Source organism: Palaemon carinicauda, chromosome 28, assembly GCF_036898095.1.
Source record: "Palaemon carinicauda isolate YSFRI2023 chromosome 28, ASM3689809v2, whole genome shotgun sequence".
NCBI classification, from domain to species: Eukaryota; Metazoa; Arthropoda; class Malacostraca; order Decapoda; family Palaemonidae; genus Palaemon; species Palaemon carinicauda.
Window position 1 is genome coordinate 35,339,402 of NC_090752.1, and position 21,460 is coordinate 35,360,861.

At 34.6% G+C, this 21,460-nt stretch overlaps 1 protein-coding gene across 11 annotated transcripts in view; it reads right to left on the minus strand.

The window, feature by feature from the left end:
- The window catches only part of LOC137621495 (uncharacterized), a 303,174-nt gene that overhangs the window by 174,604 nt on the left and 107,110 nt on the right, over nt 1–21,460 (minus strand). For 10 of the 11 annotated variants that reach the window (XM_068351835.1, XM_068351845.1, XM_068351844.1 and 7 more), the window contains exon 2: nt 17,472–20,030. In XM_068351835.1, coding sequence (XP_068207936.1) covers nt 17,472–20,011 — 2,540 coding nt within the window. In that variant the 5' untranslated portion in view covers nt 20,012–20,030. The remainder of the gene's footprint in view (nt 1–17,471; nt 20,031–21,460) is intronic. The other variant, XM_068351843.1, reaches the window with a different exon arrangement.

Below are 21,460 nucleotides of genomic sequence, written 5' to 3' on the forward strand. Positions count from 1 at the left end.
CTAAAAATGAAATAAAGAACAGAATGCAACGCACGAGAGAACACCCAATCCTACACAAGAGAAAACAAGCTACCGATGTGCCTTGGCCATGGTTTGGTCGGATCCCGGACTACGACCTAAGGGCTGAGAATGACCGCTTATATTTTCCCATTCACTGTGTGAGACAGATCTTCAAACAACAACTTAACTCTAGAAATGGGAACCATGACATGCTGAATCGGTGGAACTTCAATAGTTCACACTCGTGGAAAATCCTTTTTCTGCTGATCAGGTTAGCATAAGTCATTTTCCCAGTTTACATGGCAGATGTATTTTCACATTGTTCTTGATATTAAAATATTCTACATTTTTTTTCATTTATGACCTATCGTATATAGTTTACTTATTTCTTTATTTCCTTTCCTAAGTGGACTGATTTCCCTGTTAGAGCCCTTGGCCCTTGGACTTGTAGTATCCTGCTTTATCAACTAGGGTTGTAGTGGCTGCCGTTGCTAATAATAATAATAATAATATTAATAATAATAATAATAATTAATAATAATAAACGTGAGTAAACCATGAGACTATATTAATGGATGTGAGATTTTACGTTTCCTTGAATACAATCAGTTTTAAACACCCATTCCCGTATATAAGAGGGTGACCGCCTAAACATAGGGTTAAAACCTTAAATAAAAACTTATTCGTAATAAATTTGATTAATCTGCTGCAAATAAATATTGGTTAGCAATAGGAAGTCTTTAAAAATTGCAGTATTTTTCATTTCGATGTCAAAATAATATTATTGTTGTGGATGTCCACAAAACACTTGACCAGAAACCCAATATTCCCTATTATGCCCAAAAATATGGTATTGTTATCACACTTTCATTATCATTTATTCTATAGTAGTATGAATAACAGTAGGAGTGATGGTAAAATCTTTGGTAAAATAAAAGATTAAAAGTCTCGTACCATTTCTCCAAAAATAGTATCCCAAAATTATAAAAACTATGATAATATGAAAACAGTGACAGATTTCAATGGGTTATATACTTTCAAATCGTTACCAGATAATAATTTTAGTATTTAAGGTATCATTTGACCTGAACTCATAAAACTCGTGGGACAAAATAAAAATCATTTTTTTAACTAGCTACAAGCCTAAGCGTAAAGTGGCCTTGGGTAACACCATTGGACCCTTTAAACACTATTCGCTTAAACAATCCAAAAATCATTTTAAAATTTAATTATTTTTATTTGATTATTTGCTCGACAAATGCGCACGACCCCCAAAAATGATTCTGGTAATATCAGTAAAAACTCTTTTTACGAAAAAGAAAAACTTATTGAGAATTTTTAATATGTGGATATTCTACAGAACAAGAATCTGGGACAAGAACCTTTCCTACCTAATCTGGAATACTAAAGTGCTTTGGTAAAATGTTACATGTTTGTGCACCATACAAACATGTCATTATTATTTGAACTTTTATTAATATGCCTTTAGGATATTTCAAAATTTGGCTTGATGAAACCCGTCAACGATAATCTAGCAATGTCTTTCGGATTTTGGCCATCCAAGCATTGCACATCTACGTAAGAAAAAGCATGAATTTTCAAGTGATCTACTGAGTCTCAATTTAGCTAAACTTGAAATATCTTACGAAGACAGATCTTGCGTTGCCTTTCACCATGTAATCCCCCACCTGACAGATTTAATATTACAAAATACTAGCGACAAATACTCCATATTACTTCCATCTTACAAGAGCATAATTGCAGGTGTGCAGCCTTTCAGACGTTGTCTGAAAAGCACTACTGAAACTGCGTAAACAAACTAATTACGAAATGCTTCCCCTCCTGAACTTTCTAAGCAACACTCTCTCTCTCTCTCTCTCTCTCTCTCTCTCTCTCTCTCTCTCTCATATATATATATATATATATATATATATATGTGTGTGTGTTTTCATAAACCTCAAACATGGAAAGGTTGCCTTTACACAAGTCTTCTTGCACAACGCTTGACGCAAACAAATGAAGTATGCATCGCTAAGTTTATCAATTGACGTCAATTCGTCCTTTTTTAAAACTCTTCTTTGCCACCTTCACACAGGAAGAAATGCATCTAATAACTTATCAGTAAGCAAAATTACATAAACAAAAGCCATAAATGAATCTCAGATCTACAGTATATCTTCCTTTATGGTTACTTTGAGAAAGGTATTTGATAAAAAGACTTTCCTTTTATATGTGGAAGAGAAATTATGATATTATTTGGATATTAATGCAGAGGCAAATGTTATGTCCCAATATTTACACGATATGATAATAGTATAGGATGCAATCTCTAATGGGTCTTTCATTCTCATCCACATTTCTAGATATTAATTTACTTTTTTTGGAGGGGTACGGTATAATACATACAGTACATACAATCCTTGTTTATGTTTCACTTAAAGTTAAATCAATATGGGTGTGAAAAGATCTTGATGTAATAAAATGCAGTGTGCATAAATATATTTTTTCATGTGTGCAACAAAAGTAATGATCTCGACATTCAGACTAGATGTCGTCCAGCTCTCTCTCTCTCTCTCTCTCTCTCTCTCTCTCTCTCTCTCTCTCTCCAACATGAAGGAGGGTTCTTGATTCAGGATAGTATGTAAAGTGCCAGGGGTTGCGATTTGCAGTTTCCTTCCTGTCTCTTACATTATCGGCAACTTTTGATGATTATAAAGAATCCACGAGGCCAATAAACGTAAACTTGATAACAAAAGCAGCAATAGGAATTAATTTATTTTCACCCTTTTATAACTTTACATTTACATTTAGAAAATATAATCATGTGTAGTACAATTCCGGTTAACTGATCTCTAGGATATACTGTATGTACTGAATTTTAAAACCTTATATATACACACATAAAATATCTATATCACGTGAACAAGTTATATGAATCAATATATGTTCAATGTTAAACGTTCAAAGGTAGTCTTCACTAAATGGTTAATTAGCCATGACTATAATTACAAAAAGTTCTAATTCCTTGTCCAATTAGCGCCAACAGACCATAATTATACGAAAACTCAGGCAAATTGAATTAGCTAAAAAGCTGAGTAAACATTATGCTAACGATGTCCTTTAGCCATTTTATTATCTCATGGAACAATTATCATTTTATAATTGTTTGGAGGGTACAGTAATTTGATATGAATTTAAGTTTTAATTTATTACACTTAATAGTCTTAAACTTAAAAACCAAACGGAAATATAATTATGATTAAACTTGAAATTCATTTAATTAAGGATCTTTATTTCACGATGGATCAAGAACATATAACTGCAGACTTTCAATCTTGATTTTAAATTCTAGTATGTAACGTAACGTTTTTTTTTTTTTTTCAATGCGAAACATATATTCCAGTTTTGAAAATAATGGTGTAATTTTGAGCTTACATTGAATGTTATTCAGCTGTAACTTGTTAAAAAAAATTTGAATAAATGTAGTTTTCTTTGGGTGTGATTTTTCAATAAGAGTGACCTAATCATGGATAGAAATGGACGAAATCCCCCAATAAATACTGAAATTTTGAGTACATAACTTTTGCCAACAAAAACAGTATCATCTCAGACAGAGATTCAGATTCAAGTCAAAGGCTATTTTGAGCAGACGAAATCTGTCACCGATTCAGACTTCATCTCGAACAGAAACTGAACCTAGTCCTTAAATTCAAAAGGGTAATTTTGAGCAGATATTTGACGTTATCCAAGATAGAAATTGATCAAAGTTCCTTGACTCAAAGGGCATCTTGTATAGATAAAGTATAACTTTATCAAAGACAGAACCTCATTGAAGCCCCTCAACACTAAAAGGGTTACACTGGAAGTCTCTCAAATCGAAAGGGTCTCCTTGAGTTGATAAAGTCTGACCTCTCGAAGTCTTTTATGATGAAAGGGACATATTCATTCAACGCGAATACCCAATCACAGGTGGACTGTCCCTTGCATAATAAAATCCCCAAGTGAAGCATGGCTATGAACACGGTATAAGGTATCCTTGCCAATTAACTATCTGGTTCACTTCTTTTAAATATAATCGCAAAATCAACCTGCTTTTGATGTAACTTCCTCTAAGATATATTTTTGGAAATTTCTGAGGAAATTGTGTACCAGGGATGATGCAGAACAATTTGACGTTTCAACTGGGATGTGAACTAATAGTTTCAAGATAGAATTCGACTGAAGCGGATTCTTTGACAGAATCCTTGACACGACACAAATCATGAGGCATTTAAAAAGTGAATGATGTCTCAGCTGATATGGATGAAATACGACAACGGATTATTTCCCTTTTTTTTATTCGTTAAATGGCAAATTAAATGTATCTTTGATATGTCAGATATGTCAGGACCAAAATCTAACAATAAATGTTAAAGGTTATTGCCGTAGCCGTTACACAAGAAACATGAGTGCAGATCACCTTTATTATTATTATCATTACTATCAATATTATCACTTCCCGAAGAGTCTGTGGGTACAAACAAAAATCAATAAAAATAAATTCGTAAAGCTTACATATATATATATATATATATATACATATATATATATATATAATATATATATATATATATATATATACATATATATATATATATATATATATACATTGTGAAAAAAGAAACCCGTTTTTAAAATCAGTTTTATACACTTACTAATCTTGCGAGACCTTTAAAAATTCTTGAAAACACAAACAAATATTTTCAATCTAGGAACGTCTGGTGGTACACACTCATTATCACTAGCAAGATACTATGTCTGGCAATAAAAAAATAATGAATTAACTTGACATTAACGACAGAATGATGACTACAAAGATAACAACAGATAATGATAATAGTAACACGTTGCTGGTCCTTCAAAGATAAAAAAAACAACATATAGAAGAGGCTATATAAAAATCAGAGATCACTGAGGCGCCTCTCTCTCTCTGTCTCTCTCTCTCTCTCTCTCTCTCTCTCTCTCTCTCTCTCACACACCTTTGTCAATGCCACAATTGGACTCGATGAACCTGGCATGAATTGAAATAAAGTTTATGCCATATATATCCTTCATAATGAATCCTGACAAGAGTTTATATGAGAGATTCGGGTAAAGCCATACACACCCTTTCATAAAGACGCAGAGAGAGAGAGAGAGAGAGAGAGAGAGAGAGAGAATCTCGCTAGTCCTTAAAATTTTATAGAAATAATTTAACGTGAAATAATTTACGACACATGCCCATATTCGGTTACAATCCGTACCAAAGTTGTCAAAACCATTCTTATATGTCACAGAAACGCAAATCACGTTGACTATCCCTGTACTTGACATTTAATCTTTGGCCTTTCCTTTTGACATTCCGATCACCGTGTCCTTCTTGTCCATTTATTCCGCAATTTTCTCACGTTCACCTTAAAATGTTTTTTTTTTTCCGTAAGTTTTAAGGATTAAGATAATAGTTTTCTTGAAGATCCTGCTACACGAAATGTCAAGGATTTTTCAATGTATGTGTGTCTAATAGTTTGAAAACTCGTTATTTCCCTTGAATTTCGCATTCTATAAAGCATCGATTTATCAAAGAAATTCTAAACACCTATAAAATCTAAATCGGCTGGTTCCACAGGTGTTAAGTTACAGTTTACCCAATGTCTAAGGCCACCTCTATCTCAACGATCAACAATTGAAAATGTCAATAAACAAGTGAAGTGGAAATTTAAAAAATGGAAAAATGAAAAAAAGAAAGAGCCAGTTTCTTTAAAGTAAGGGAAGGGAAAACAAAAGATATAAAAAAAATATAAGAGCAGAGTAAAGGGAAGTTCCATATGTTTTTAAACTGATTCATTAAAGAAAACAGTTCAAGAAATAGGATTACATAATACCCAGGAACAAACGGAATAGGTATGAAGGTTTTCACGACCAAATGAATGACTTATCCATTATCAGTTGTTTTTTTTTAAGAACATCAGGTGTACACTTTCCTATAACATGAATGACTTATTCATTATTAGTTTTTTTTTTTTTCAAATGATTAGAACATCAGGTGTACACTTTCCTATAACATGAATGACTTATTCATTATTAGTTTTTTTTTTTTTTTTCAAATGATTAGAACATCAGGTGTACACTTTCCTATAACATGAATGACTTATTCATTATTAGTTTTTTTCTTCTAATGATTAGAACATAAGGTGTACACTTTCCTATAACCTTCTCCAGGTTTATTTAGTTGATGTCTTCTCAGTTTTCTTGAGCAATTCTCTTTTATTGACAATCTTTTATGCCAATTTTCTACACACACCTTTGTGGTTTTTACAACTGAATGTGTGAATGCACGAATGATGATGTGATGAGGGTGAAAAAGGGATACAATTCATACCATATATTTCCAATTCACCCCACAAAACAAAAGTCTGAAAATTATAAATCATTCATTCTCATTAAGCCTTTCTATTACTAAATTTGAGAACGAATTAAAAAAGCAATAGTTTCCGAATACTTGAGTTCTTAGTTCGCATGTCGAAAAAATATATTGCTTGAATTGTCTGTAGGTGAAAAAACTGGCAAACGACAAAATCACTGATGGATTGTCATGCAACTCTTCGTCCTGGGCCAGAAGGAAAATTAAAGAAAAAGGATTTGATAGGACAAATTCCTGAGGAGATAGACCCACCTTTTTTTAAGTTTAAAAATTGATCGAATCAGGAAGGCCACATAATAATGAGAATAAAGTCAATATCTTGGTGGAAAAAGGGTTGCATTGGAAGGGCGGAAAACGGGTGGGGCCTATTTACAGCGAGAATAATAGGGCTACCTCTTATCAAAGAAAAGGAAAATTATTCCCATTAAGGGAATAATTTGGATAAATGGGAGCGAAGAAGAAAATCATATAAACCGTAAAGGAGACAAGACAACCACCAAGCAAACCATTGAAGGAAAGAAATAACCACGAAACAGAACACACACAACACAAATCGGTCACTAAACAGCCACCCAAAAGCACAAAGACACCAATAAGCAGACATAGAAAGGAAGATACTGCCAATCAACCGATAGCAAAGGACAGTAAACAGATATCGAACAACCCTTAAAAACGGGGGGGGGGGGGGGTGTCATCGAATGAAGAGCCCAAACAGGACATAGACTCATAGAGCATCACCAAAAGAGCAAAGAGCACACAAAACAGCCACTAAACAGATCACAAAGGGAACGAAATAGCGATCGAACAAACCATAAAAGTCATGGGCACAAAATAAAACCAAGATTGATTGATTATGAGCTATTTAGCGTCACAGTTATCAGGGTCGCTCTCGTCGATAACAGCCGAAGTCGATAACTTGGGTATTGCTAATCTGGGGACATATTTCTTGCAAAGAGAGAAGGGGGGGGGGAGAGGGTGACGATAACTGTAAATAAGTCGTTGAATGGTGGTGGCCTTGTGGCAAGTCCGTGATCGCTGACATCAGCAAGAAATAAATGATTCAAGATTACTGTAATCTACTTGCCAAGGTTGTTATCATTATTATTATTATAATTATTATCACTATCGTAGTAATAACGTAGCAGTAGTAGTAGTAGTAGTAGTAGTAGTAGTAAGAAAAATTCAAAACAGTAATTGTAATAGGTATATTTCTTTTATTTCAAATGACGAGAAAAACATGATAAAACAGATTTTTTATCTGTGCAAAGGATATGTTTTCATGAAAAAGCCGTTGTACTTGAGTATAAAATCATTACGAAAGCTGGAACATAACTGGCGCACAGAAGAAGTAGAAAAAGATGATGTTAATATACACGGAGAAATAATTGTGCAAAATGAGAATGTTGGCGTCATGAAATACTGTACAACTCAGAATGTGGACCTAAAGAACGAATATTTCAAAAGGAAAATAATGAGGAAATAATGAAAATTTTGACATAAAAACAACAAGGAGAATTGACAATGGTATTTAGCTTTAACTTTCACCGTGTTTTCATTTCTTGGATATCTTTAAAATGTGAGCATTATAAGAATAATCAATAATAATCGATAATTATTTATAATCGATAATTAATAATAACTAATAATAATAATAATATTAATAATAATAATCATAATTAATAATAATAAATTAATAATAATAATTAATAATAATAATGATAATAATTACATAATAACACAATTAATTAATAATAATAATAATAATGAATTACAGTATAGCCACAATTAATTATCAAGCACATGAAAGGATTATCTTGTATCCACAAATACTGACATATCGTAACCTATATTTTGGCTGTCGTGTGTACATAACCTCCAACAAGAGATAAATTTCCAATAGAAATATAGAAAAGGTATATACTTTTTTTCATTTAATGCGTGTCCGAAAAATATGAAGAAAATATCCCCTCCATGTATAAATAACCTTGAAGACAGAACCACACACTTGCATGCTTTTAAGCATGTAATTAAGCATAGCAACAGACCATAATGCTTCGCACCGGTGTGCACGCAAGGATATGCTTTGTAGGTACAGAGAAACGACCAAGAAACCAAGGAATTGCAATGGTACACAGTAATGTTTCATTTGCAAGGTTAAATGGAAATTGCATGAATGCCTTGACAAGCTGCTACATTCCATTACAAGTAATTATCATGCAGTGCGAACCGCTGGAATTTACAGTCAACTACTAACTGCAGATACTGTCATTTCACAGCAAAGAGATTTGTTAGAGCAGCTGGAGTGTAAAGTGTACAAATCATGTGGCAGGGTTTTATACCTCGCTTGATAAGATCTGAGTAGTCTATAAGAAGGTCTTTAAATTCAGTGATGCTCAGAAGTTATGAAAGAATCTAAAATCAAAGACACCAGGAGGATGCTGTAACGGTATCTACTATTTAAATTCAAAGATATACAGAACTGATCAAATAATATAAGATTTGAAACCAAAGATACTCGGCAGGTATAAAAAATGTAAAATCCAATTTCAAAATACTAAAAAGGATATCAAAGAATCTAAAATATAATTCCAAATGTATTCAGAAAGGGTTTAGAGAATAAAAAAAATACATTCAAACATACTCAAAGGGTATCAGAGCAAATAAAATCTAAATTCAAAGACACTCAAAGAGTTTTTAAGAAGCTAAAATCTATAGTCAAAGATACTCAGAGGTTATTAATGAAGTTGAATTCTTAAATCAAAGATGCCCAGAGGTTTTCAATGAAGCTAAAATTTAAATTCAAAGATACTCAAAGGGTAACAAAGAAGCTGTAATATAAATTCAAAGCTACTCAGAGGTTATCAAAGAAGCTAAACTATAAATTTAGACTCTTGGAGGCTATCAAAGAATCTAAAAAGAATAACAGTTAGCCAAATATGGTGAAATAATATCAAAGAAATAATACTAAAGTATTGGCAATCTCCTGGTAGCCCTAATGCATTTTGCAGTGACAGTTGAATTCGATTCAGTTTGGATAAATCATGAATAATTGATCATCGTCAGTAAGCTCAAAATAAAACATTCATTTCTCAATTTTTGGACATGTAAGGTTACGAAAAAATGACTTGAGTATTAAGAAAGTTGCAAAATTACATCATTAATGAAATTTCATTTTTATATCTAAATGAAGCCACATTTTATATAAAGAATGTTAATTTTCAATCGAACCACTTGTCTTTCCATGCTTCTCAGATAGAAAAATAAAAATGTAGGATCAACTCACAAATCATAATTACTATTTGGAAAACAAATCTACTTTAACGTTTCTGATTGAAAATGTAAATCGAGCAGGTTCTTCAACGTTCTTTTCACATCTACTTTTAGACAAATTTTGACAGAATAATTAACTCCATTGTTCTTTTTATATTTACTTTTAGTCTATTCTATTAACAAAATAATTAATATGAATGTGTTTAAAAATCATAATCATACGATGAAGAGGAATTTATAGTAATTACTATCATTATGGAAAACGCAGAAATGATATGGACGTGTTTCAAGTCTGATAGAGAATACAAAGACCATTTAAAAATAGCGAATGGATGAGCACCGAATGTTGCGATTGGTTTACGAGTCCAGATATCCAAGCAAGGTTTCTTATCCCTATTAACACCTTACAAAGACTTGCTAAGATAAGGCTGTTTTTTTAAATCTAAACCACCAATTGAGCAGTAAATAGAGGAATAAAGATATGCATAACATAACAGTACACAAGACTGGACAATGAAAAGGAATAACCACAAATAAATGGAAAAAATAAATACGTTTAAAAACACGCGTACACAGAAAGCTGTTTCCCCTGTGTCAATAACAGCAATTAACGTTATGTTCATTAACACTTGTGCATCCACCCATAAATAAAGCATTACCTAATACGGGTAAAAGGTACCTTTCTTTTTATTTCTTACTCGAACTTACAACAGACTTTAGAAGTCTGGTGGGAGCGGCAATGTGTCACAATACAGTTTAAAAATTCGATTTGAAGTGTGAAGGAGTTTGGAATTTATCCGTCACCAAAAATAACTGGTCAAAAACGTTAATGATTAAAATGATATTATAATATGCAAAAATTTTTAATAGTCCATAAATATTAATCACAAAATTATCATGCAAAACCAGTTGTTCTCATTGGTAAAAGGAAATATCTAATTGAATTTTATGAAATTAGATCTTATATTTAGGTCGGATACAAAGTCTCTCTCTCTCTCTCTCTCTCTCTCTCTCTCTCTCTCTCTCTCTCTCTCTCTCTCTCTCTCTCTCATTTAAAAGAATGAAGACTGGAGCTGCCACTGCCAGTTTATTGACCCTAAAAATAGAACGTTGTTAAAACTATGACACATCATATGAAATCTTAAAAGTAAGATTTGACACCATGACTTTCTTAAAACCTGTTTAAAGAATGACCAAATGCACAACAGGAAAGACCTTTGACCAAGTAATCAAAATCCTGGGGGAATTGGAAACATGTAATTTTCAGGAATTCTTTACTTGAAAATAATATATTAATACACGCTAATGTATATCTCGGAATAATCTTTTTAAATTAACAATGCCTTATGAATGTGTATAAATTTATCAAGGCGTTAATTAATCAAATCCTCATACGATTTGAATATGGGTAAATACATCACTTTGTTTATATAAGCATCCATCTAAGAACACTACGAAACAAAGCTTTGAAATATCTATTCAAATAGTTACACAGCAGTTGATATTCATTAAGGTCATTGCACACGTTATACGCAATCGCTTGTTACATAACATAGAGAGAGAGAGAGAGAGAGAGAGAGAGAGAGAGAGAGAGAGAGAGAGAGAGAGAGAGAGAGAGAGAGAGAGTCGAGGATTTGCAAAACGAATTTCATGTGAGATACGATCACTGCAACAAATTTCAAACTATTGTTCTCAGTCACACCATAAGAAATTTTTGGTCAATCAGCATCATTGGGTAAGAGTTTAATAACTTATCTTACGTAAGATTGATTCCACCTAGTGCGTATAAAGCCAAAATCTGACCAAGTGCCTTTTTTCTATCTTAGGCTGAAACGAACCCCGTTGTGTCCGTTGGAAAAGTCTGATGGAAAACAAACATGAATCCAAGTATCTTTACTTATACAGTCCTGAGGTAAATGAAGTAAATAGGATTACTCCCTTAAAGAGCGCTGTAAGTGGGAAAACGGAAGCAAAAGGAAATCTTAGTTACTTACTAGTGAGAAAGTTTTAATCACAGAAAGGGGGCCAGTGATTACTTGTCCTTTAGTTAATCCTTATTTGAGTTTCCTTCATTTTAGAATTGTCCTCCATCCCCCTCTTCATGCATGATATACACATATATATATATATATATATATATATATATATATATATATATATATATGTATATATATATATGTACTATATATATATGTATATATATATGTATGTATATATATATATATATATATATATATATATATATATATATATGGATGAAAATCAACACAATATCGTGCACAAATAGAAATAAATTCTATTTCATACTGGGATCGAACCATAGCCCTTTCAAAAGAAAGGCCAGGTCGCTTCCAACCATGCCACAACAGGCTCTAAAGAAGTCGGAACCTAACAGCTAACAGTAATTCAGGATTTACCTGGCCAGACATCAGTCTCTTACCAGCGAGTTTTCCCAAACTTCCCGGCCCGCCAGGTGACACAGTTGATAGCTTTTAATTCGAATTACACCTAATGAGTCAATATGGTTCAATCCTAGTATGAGATAAGTATATATATATATATATATATATATATATATATATATATATATATATATATATATATATAAAATAGCTACACATTTGAATAACACCAAAAATGTATTATCAACTTTAGAAGAAATTTTTCCTCTTGTAAATTTTAGATATCAAAACAAACATTGGAACAATCTTTCCCGTTTAAAAAACATACACACGTATACAGTGAGTTCATGTGACAATGACTGCCAAGTTTTTTTTTTTTTATTTGTGGAGTCTCCCACAATTAAAGGAAATGACCTGATGTTGAAAAATACATATCTCAACTTATCATTTTCATCATATGTATCTTTAACTAGGATGAGGCTGCTAGGCATGCCCATTTTTTTTTTTTTTTGTCTCGGTTGCGAAAACCACTAGTTAGTGCGTGTATACGCAATGTTTGTGTTCGCGCAAGTGATAGACAGACAGCTAATACTTTAGAATTTAATGGAGCTCAACTTTCAAACCTAATTAGCCTCCTTAAAGTGAATTAATGAGGACTTGAGTAAACGAACATGAGTTTGTTGCCTATAATCACTTTCTGATTGTCATTTCCCTCAGATACTTGGAAATACCGCAACCTTGGTAGACCAAGAGAGAAAAGTGGAATTCTCACCACTGACCTGAAGTATATGGTCGTCCAGTTCTATAGCTAGTGAACAATTCATGAGAGAGAGAGAGAGAGAGAGAGAGAGAGAGAGAGAGAGAGAGAGAGAGAGAGAGAGAGAGAGGAATATGCACAGTTTTCGAAACCTTTTCGTTTCTCTACAATATAAAGCGCACCTACCTCTCAAGAATTTTATCTAAATAATAATAATAATAATAATAATAATAATAATAATAATAATAATAATAATAATAATAATAATAGACTAAGTTTAATGAGGAATCAGTTTTCATAATGAAGAGACCAGACGGGCACATTCGACAAACCCGTATCTTCAAACGACACCATTAAATCATTCCGGAAACACAGAGAAAAGTAAACAAATCCACAACTAAACGATATCACGACTAAATCTTTCTTTTTACAAAGGGCGACCTCTATACAAAACTACGCAATAGACACCAGAAATTATCTAATGTATATACAAAATTTGAAGCGTTGGGGCTAGGGATACTAATCAGCGTCGCAACCAGAATGGTGCCAAATTGGAAAGAAAAATATACTGATTAGGAATTATAATTAACTATAATTTTAAAATGTACATTATTCGTACCAAATTTTAAAGGAGGTTGAACACAATACTAAATTTTATAATTATCAGGATTCCGGTTGTGATCCCTGCCTCCCATTTCCAGCTTAATTATCTTATTATCGTAATTGATATTAATATTATCATCATTACAACGTGTATACGGTCATAAAGCATGCCTAAAACACCGTTACTTCACAACGACACGTTCTCTTAAATATAAAGACCTTATGAGAAAAACAGAGAAAAACTAGTAAACACACACGTTTCATTGCATAGGCTAAACTAAAATTTAGGTTGCAAAACAAAGGAAATCATGACAAATTTAAATACTCTAAATAAAAAAGAAACACAAGAATTCTACATTAATTTCATTGTTAAAAACAAAATGAAACAACTGAACGAACAAAACAAGCGTAACTTAAAGATCTATGCACAAATCCTTGAATTTCTTTCCCTCATAAGATAACGGATGAGATCCGGCTATTCTTCTATTTATCGTCCGGATCTTCAAATGCTTTCTAATATCAGTGACAATGACCCAACGTGCATGAGGAAAGAAAAAGGTTGACAATATCTATATATTTGTGCATTATCCAGATACACAACGACAATATAAGACAGATTAAAGAGGCCTCAAGCCCATGAGTCCTCTTCACCTAGTGGCCAACTTTTGTGGGAAGAAATTGCCATATTCTGTTTTTATCTATTAACTCGACTGGAGTTTCTACACCCGAGGCGGTCTCAAGACAAAATGAAAGAGAAGTGCTGAGCACTAGGTTATATTCTTGCTTAGATGCTTGTTAAGTATAAAGAGATTTAGAAAAAAGAGAACTTGTTGGATAACTTGTATGGTAGATGTAAGAAGCAAGGTTTACATTTTTTACATAAATCTTCAGCTAAATTTCCTTAAAATGAAGGGGTGATATAGCTCAAAAGTGTTATAACTATTATTTAATGATATCCAAAAATGAGACAAAAATGAAAAACTAAAGAATTGCCGCAACAAATCGAAAAAAAAAAACAGGAAATTACGAATGGTAAATGCAGACGAAAAAAGAAAAAAAAACAATACTAAGTGCACATGCACATACTTAATTATACACATTTTCTAGAGAAGCATATGCAGTATGAGCAGGTACTTCCGTTCATTCTGACAAATGGGTGAACGTACGAACCAACACACTGTAATCTTTACATTCTCCACGAGGATGATGAAGCAATACGTACACGAGATGATAAGAACACATTTAGTTTGCTCATATACATTACACACACACACACAGACACACACACACACACATATATATATATATATATATATATATAGATAGATAGATAGATAGATAGATATGTTTGTGTGTTTGTGCATATATACACGTATACACACACACACACACATATATATATATATATATATATGAGAGAGAGAGAGAGAGAGAGAGAGAGAGAGAGAGAGAGAGAGATAGAGAGAGAAAGAGAGAGAGAGAGAGTAACTTGGATATCCATCACCGACGAAATAAAGGTGAAAACTATGAACATAAAAAGAGGTCGATAAATACAAGTCACTTTTCAACTTGGACTTATACAGAGCAGAAAGAAGATGATTAGGCAACTTCGTAGATTGGCCGCAAGTGGACGCTGCATGAAAACACAATGGGTCGAATTACGGTTCTCAAATATTGCGTAAAATTTACGAAAATGCTCAAGACATTTCTGCAGGGTAATGAAGGCCTCAAGTCTGACTAAATTCTAAATTAGTGTTTTTCTCTACACCAAATCTTTCTCTTTAACATGTGTGTTGTGTATTTGTGCACGCAAACAAATAACATGTAAAGGAAACACTAGTTCCGGAAGTGATAAGCCCAAAAAAACTTATCTAAATTGTTCCCGCTGGCAACAAAATGCACACTCGTTATTCGTTTCAAAGTGAAACCGCACCATAAAAATCTTGATCTGCCTTTAAAAACTGATCTTAAATGACCTAAGTATCTTGTTAAAAAGCTTACAAAATCCAACGAAAACTGGAATAATCAACGAAACCTAAATTAACGAAGATATTCTAATTTCAAAACTGAACAGAAAACTGAATCCGATTATTTCATAATAAACTTAGAACTGGATCGAGTCACACTTCCGCTTTTAGCTTAATATCTAAAAATAGGTTTAAAGTTTGACTTCAGTGTTAAGTTATTTAAGAATGAAAATCAAACGATAGCTCGTCTTTAGTATTTAGCTTAAAATTAAAAGATCAAACGAAAGTTACACCCAGTGTTTAAAAACTAAGTTTTCAACACTTGAAAAAGAAAGTTAGCCGTGCGGATCAGATTTCAATTTCAACAAAAAGGCTAAAAAACAGATTTATTCAAGTTTTTGGCGTGATTTAAAAATGAAACTGGAAAGCAGGAAAAATACGTTAAATCACAATGATGCCATTTTCCGTTGTACAGAAGGACATCTATTCCAATTTAAATAATTTTCGACCAAATTAAGATAACGAAAAAGATGTGTGCAACGTCCTTGATACTGCCACAGCGTATTTCGCATATCCTTTCCTGGTCTTTTTCAAGACGTCAAGGTTTTTTTTTCTGAAATAACCATTTAATAACCATATCAACTATGTATATCCTTTGTATAAAAAGTATTTTAACTTCACTAATTTATAAATATCTATTTCGCTAAAAAATTTCAAATGCAGTGGAAAGATTTAAATACGAAAAGACGAAATGAAATACTGTGTTAGCAAATTGCTTATCTTTAGAGAAACTGGAGGTTGTACACGTCTAGATTTTGACAATGAATCACGTGTATATCTAAACAAAAATACAATGGAGTTGCGAGGGAAAGGTGTATTTGTTGTTTTTGTATTCGTGTGATATCTTGTGGTGAGGAGGGACTTGGGGGAGAAGATGCAAGAAAAAGAAATAGATGGAGAAATTTGACTCGAACGGCCGACCCTGTTAGACAGTGGAACTAATGAGGTCGAAAGAAGATAAAGAAGCTTTGCCGAATAAAATATTCATACACGAAAATGCAATGGTTTGGGCATATCCCAAACATGAGGATTTATAGACTAGATACTCAACTATTCACAAACACACAAATATTAAAGGGCCATGATGATATATCCTTAATAAAAAAAATTACAGAAACAAAGAACCAATGAATTTGACCAGCCACTTAAATACAATGACTAATTTCTTAATAAAATTACCACTAATAAAACACGCACACAAACCAGACCTTGTCGTGCGTTAAAAGCAATTATGACTACTTAAATGATCTGGCGGTTTCGTAGATGTAACCAAAACTTATTGGATTTTTCTCATCGTTGCAAAACATTTTAAGAGAGCAAATAACGAAAGTTATCACACCTCACAAAAATTTTTTATTACTTATAGGCGAAATATAAACATATGCAATTAATTCAATACCAATACGATGAGATATTAAAATACAAGGCATCAGAGTTTGCACCCCGAAGGAAGAGATTTCAATGCTTAAAGAAAGTGATCAGTCATATAGAGCAACAGTCGCTGACCAAAGATTTTCGTTTACTCGGCAATTTCTTCAATTTACATGACTCGACTATCATTTCACATTATGCTGTGTCAAGCAGACACATCAACTGGTGCTAACATTTTCATGAAACCGTGCTAAATACATAACTGTTAATAACGTTAATTTTCAAATAAAAAAGTAAAAACTTGTTTTCCTTGAATAAGACATATATGCCTTACTTACCGACAATTCTGCACATATATGAAATATCAGTAAATAATATAATTTATGAAAAGAAATTTTAGCTAAACACTATCACACAATGTTGAAAAATTGGCATTCAATTAAAAGCAGACACATCCTATTTGTTTAGTATAATAATCCAAATGATATTCATTTTCTGAAAAGTTATCAAAATAAAAAATAAAAATATTTTCCCTCGTTTATGGAAGGATAAACTTCCTCCGGAAAATGAGAGAATCAGAAGGAATGTCTAAAAAGCCTTACCTTTCGACGTCTGTCTTTCCCTTTTCCTCTTGTTGATAGTGTGAGATGCGTCTTACAGCCCCCCCTTCAATGGCAGGTTTCAAGCCCCCCACACCCCCTTGTGCCCCATACCCATATCCCGGTTGTGATTGAACTAGTAAGAGTTCGTGTGAACGTGCTAGTTCGTACCTGTGTTCGTGTTCCTGGACGTACTTGTGATAGTCTTCGTGTCCGTAAGTGTTGAGCCTCCGGAGGGGCTCGTGTTTGGGTTTGTGATTATATTTCTGCGACTGACTCCTGTGGTGATGCCCGTGCCCGTGCCCGTGAGAGTGGTGTCCGTGACTCCGGTGGTCTGTCGGCGTCGAAGGGGAAGAGTCCCGGTTGTGTCTCGAGTGGTGATGGTGGGAATGGTCGTGTCTGTTGCCGCCGAAATGGTCGTTGTTGTTGTACCTGTGGTCGTCGTAGTAGACGTCGCTGAGCTGACGAAGGAGTTTCTGCTGCATGTTCCTCCTGCTGTTGCGATAGAGGTGCTGCTGAAGGCGAATGCTCTTTTGGGACGAAGGTGCCTGGGGAGGACGACCGTGGCCACTTCCCTTCGCCCGGGATCCTCCCTCCCAGATGTTGCTCGTGCTTCGGGTGAAGACTTCTTCTCGTTTATTTCCTACAAGATTGGACTTGGAGGATTCACTTCTGGTGAGCTTAGAATGCGAACCTCCGACCAACTTCTGAAAGATACTCGCTGTCACTGTATCTTCAGCCCCATAAGCAAATGTTGGCCCGAAGGACACAATCACTTTTTCTTTTTTAGGAGTAGCGGAGGAATTCTCAACCAAAATGCTGCCTTCTTTTCCGTCGATGTTCTCCGGTCGTCCTCGCGAGGTGCTACGTTTCCTCAGGGTTGGTGGGATAACAACTACCGGCTCTTCTTGGTCGCCACTAAGGTTATTCATCACTTCATTTAATTCATTACCACAACTGTGTGATCGAACGATGTCCTCCGACCTAGGTCCTGCAGGCCAGATTTCGGGGTTGGACCTCCTTCGAGATACTTCGACGGGAGATCGCTCTTGGCCGTTTTCATCTTGGCTTACTGCGTCTTGCTCGTCATCCAAATAAGCTGGGTTTTCGTGACCTTCATCAATCATCCCACTATCCTTTGATGGCTTTTTCTTTCTGGCATCTTTCCCATCGTGACTGTCTTCGGTCACATCGCACAAAACTCTTTTCACTCTCGATCCCTTTTCAAGATTATGAATATTATCATAAGATGCTGTATCACTCTCATAATCACTTTTCTCCGGGAACTTTTGCTTACTATCGTCTTCTTCGATTATGTTTACAACTGCCATAACACTATCGGAATCCATACGGTAAGGCTGAGTTGTAGGACATCGAGAGATATCCTTCATTTTCCATTTGTCCTCGATTTTCATACTATCGAGGGCGTCGTCTTCTAACTCACTGTGATCCCAAGAATCTCCCTGCGAAGTGTCGTTATCTTCTAAGCTAAGGACCACAAACGACTGTCTCCTTTGGAATCTTTCATTGGGATTGATTAGAGCTGTCTCTCCTGTAGCATCACTATCATTCTCATTAAGTCCTATAGCCAACGTGAGACCAATTGGTTTCTTCCGGTACCTCTTGGACCTAATAGGCAAATCACTGCCTTTGCTTGAACCTTGATCTGTGTTTTCTGAACCTATCCGACATGAATTCACTTCACTTGTAAACTCGGTGGTGCAAGGAGACTCCCTCGACGTGGCCTGGTCATCAGTAAAATCCTCGTCGTCATCGAAGTGTTTATACCTGATGAGATGGGGTCGACTTCCACTTAGATCTACAAATGGCAAAGGTCTACCTGAGCGTGTGTTTGGATGACTGTTTCCTTTAGAGTCATTCAAGGCAACGGCTGTTTCTTTAGAGTCCTTTTCCCACTGGGAAGATTCTGACAGCTTTTCTCCATCGAAGTTCAAACGCCGAACGAAATCGGCGCAAGACGAACGAGCGAGAGCAGGGGAACCAGAACTCCCGACAGTAGTAAAGTTTCCAGCCTGAGAGCCCGAGCTTGTTTCCCCTTCGCGCTGCGAAGTTAAACTGGGGGGCGGCGGCGCTTGTGCCAGCGACTGCCTCCCTGACATTTCATGACGGGCTACTACCAACTCGAGGGGAACGGCGCCAGCACCGGCAGCATAAGGCGGAGCAGAGGATCCAACAATGGTACTGGCGATTCCTCCTTCGTCCAGGATGTCGTCGGCATCATCTCTGTCTGTCAAATCCAAATGAGTTTCGTCATCAGAGTGGAACCCGATAGGCCTAGTGGGCACGTCATAAGGAAGTCCATAAGATGAGTCGTATGCAATTCCTTGCAAGTCGCGCGAATCGTCCGACGAAGGGTCCCTGGAATCGTGTATCTGCGAGAGGCGGAAATCGCTCAGGGATCCCTCGGACGTGGGCGTGGATGGCGTGGTGGTGGGTGTGGTGGTGTTTGTGTGAGGGTGGAGTGTCATGGGTGGGGGTGGGGGGACGTAAGAGGGAGACGGAGGGGGTGAGTCGCCTTTCATGTCGAGTCCTCTCACTCACCTGCAATGGAAAAAATAGAAGAACGTTAATTTACACATTCGCCTAAATAAATTCACCAAGAGTAACTTACCTGTAATTAACGTGATAAATAAAAAAACAATACATCACTACAAACAGTAAAATTCGAAATATTTATATAACATCATTCCTAAGATACCAATGACAAAGTCTTGATTTCAATGTTTTAACAGACTCTTCCTGACATTTAAAACATGAAAAATAATTTTAAATCAAGATTAAGAAAGGACACCAAAGCACTTTTCGTAATCTTATATGTCATACCTTACCTAAAAAAATCATATTTGCCAGTAACGACAAGAGGAAATTCAACAGATCTCCTAACAAGGAACCAGAGTAAATAGATAATAAATTCAATCTGATAATTGAGAAAGATTACGGGAATAATATGATGGGTTCACATACTGATTACCAGTAAAGAAAAACAATGACTCAACAGAAAATAATCGCAAGATCATACCGATGTGAATCCTAACACGAACAATTAAAGCAATGGAAGATTCCATGACTAGAAAACTAGGTAAAGAAAAATAAATTACATACATATATGCAAATGCCTATTGAAATTAGCCTCACATAAATAGAGAACATATTAAATTCCATGGAATGGGGGACAACTGAGGCCATCCTCTCCCCCCCCCACCAAAAAAAAAAAAAATCCTGGTGCAACCTAAGTAATATATTTGGTACCTGAAGGTTAGATGACCATGGTGAGTCGCAGCCAAGGTGAAAGCAGGCAATAGGCGAACAACGGGACACCCCCTTTAAAACTCGCTTCCCTCTCCCCCGCTCATGGAAACTGACGACAGTAAAATACTAGATAGATAGATAGATAGCTAAAAAATGGGGTATTTTGACTATTGGCGCTCATACATACATAGATTGATTATTTTCCCGGCTGGAACCCTTGGGCTTATAGCACCTTGCTTTTCCAACTATGGTTATAGCCTAGCTAATAATAATAATAATAATAATAATAATAATAATGATAATAATAATAATAATAATATTGCGTTAGATGTTTCATAATAAAAACAGTACAAACAAAGGAGAAATATTCCTCAATGATTACATTTTGCATTCGTAAATTTTAGCCCCTACTAATGGTATTATAAAACCACATAAAAACATTACACTAAATGCTCCTTTTATCCTTTTACAGTAGTTATATTTATCCTCTTGCAGCTGCTGACTGTTTTTTTTTCTTTAAGCCGAGGTTATGTGTGCAGCTGGTTTACAGAGAATCTAACTATAAGTCACACGAACGTTCACATTTTTAATGCTTCTTTTTTTTTTCATAAAAATACATCAGTCGCATATAATTTCAATATTTATTGTAATTTTAATAACAATAAATATTTCAAAGCAAATAATTTTGATAGAATGATTAAAACTATTATTATTACTTTTAA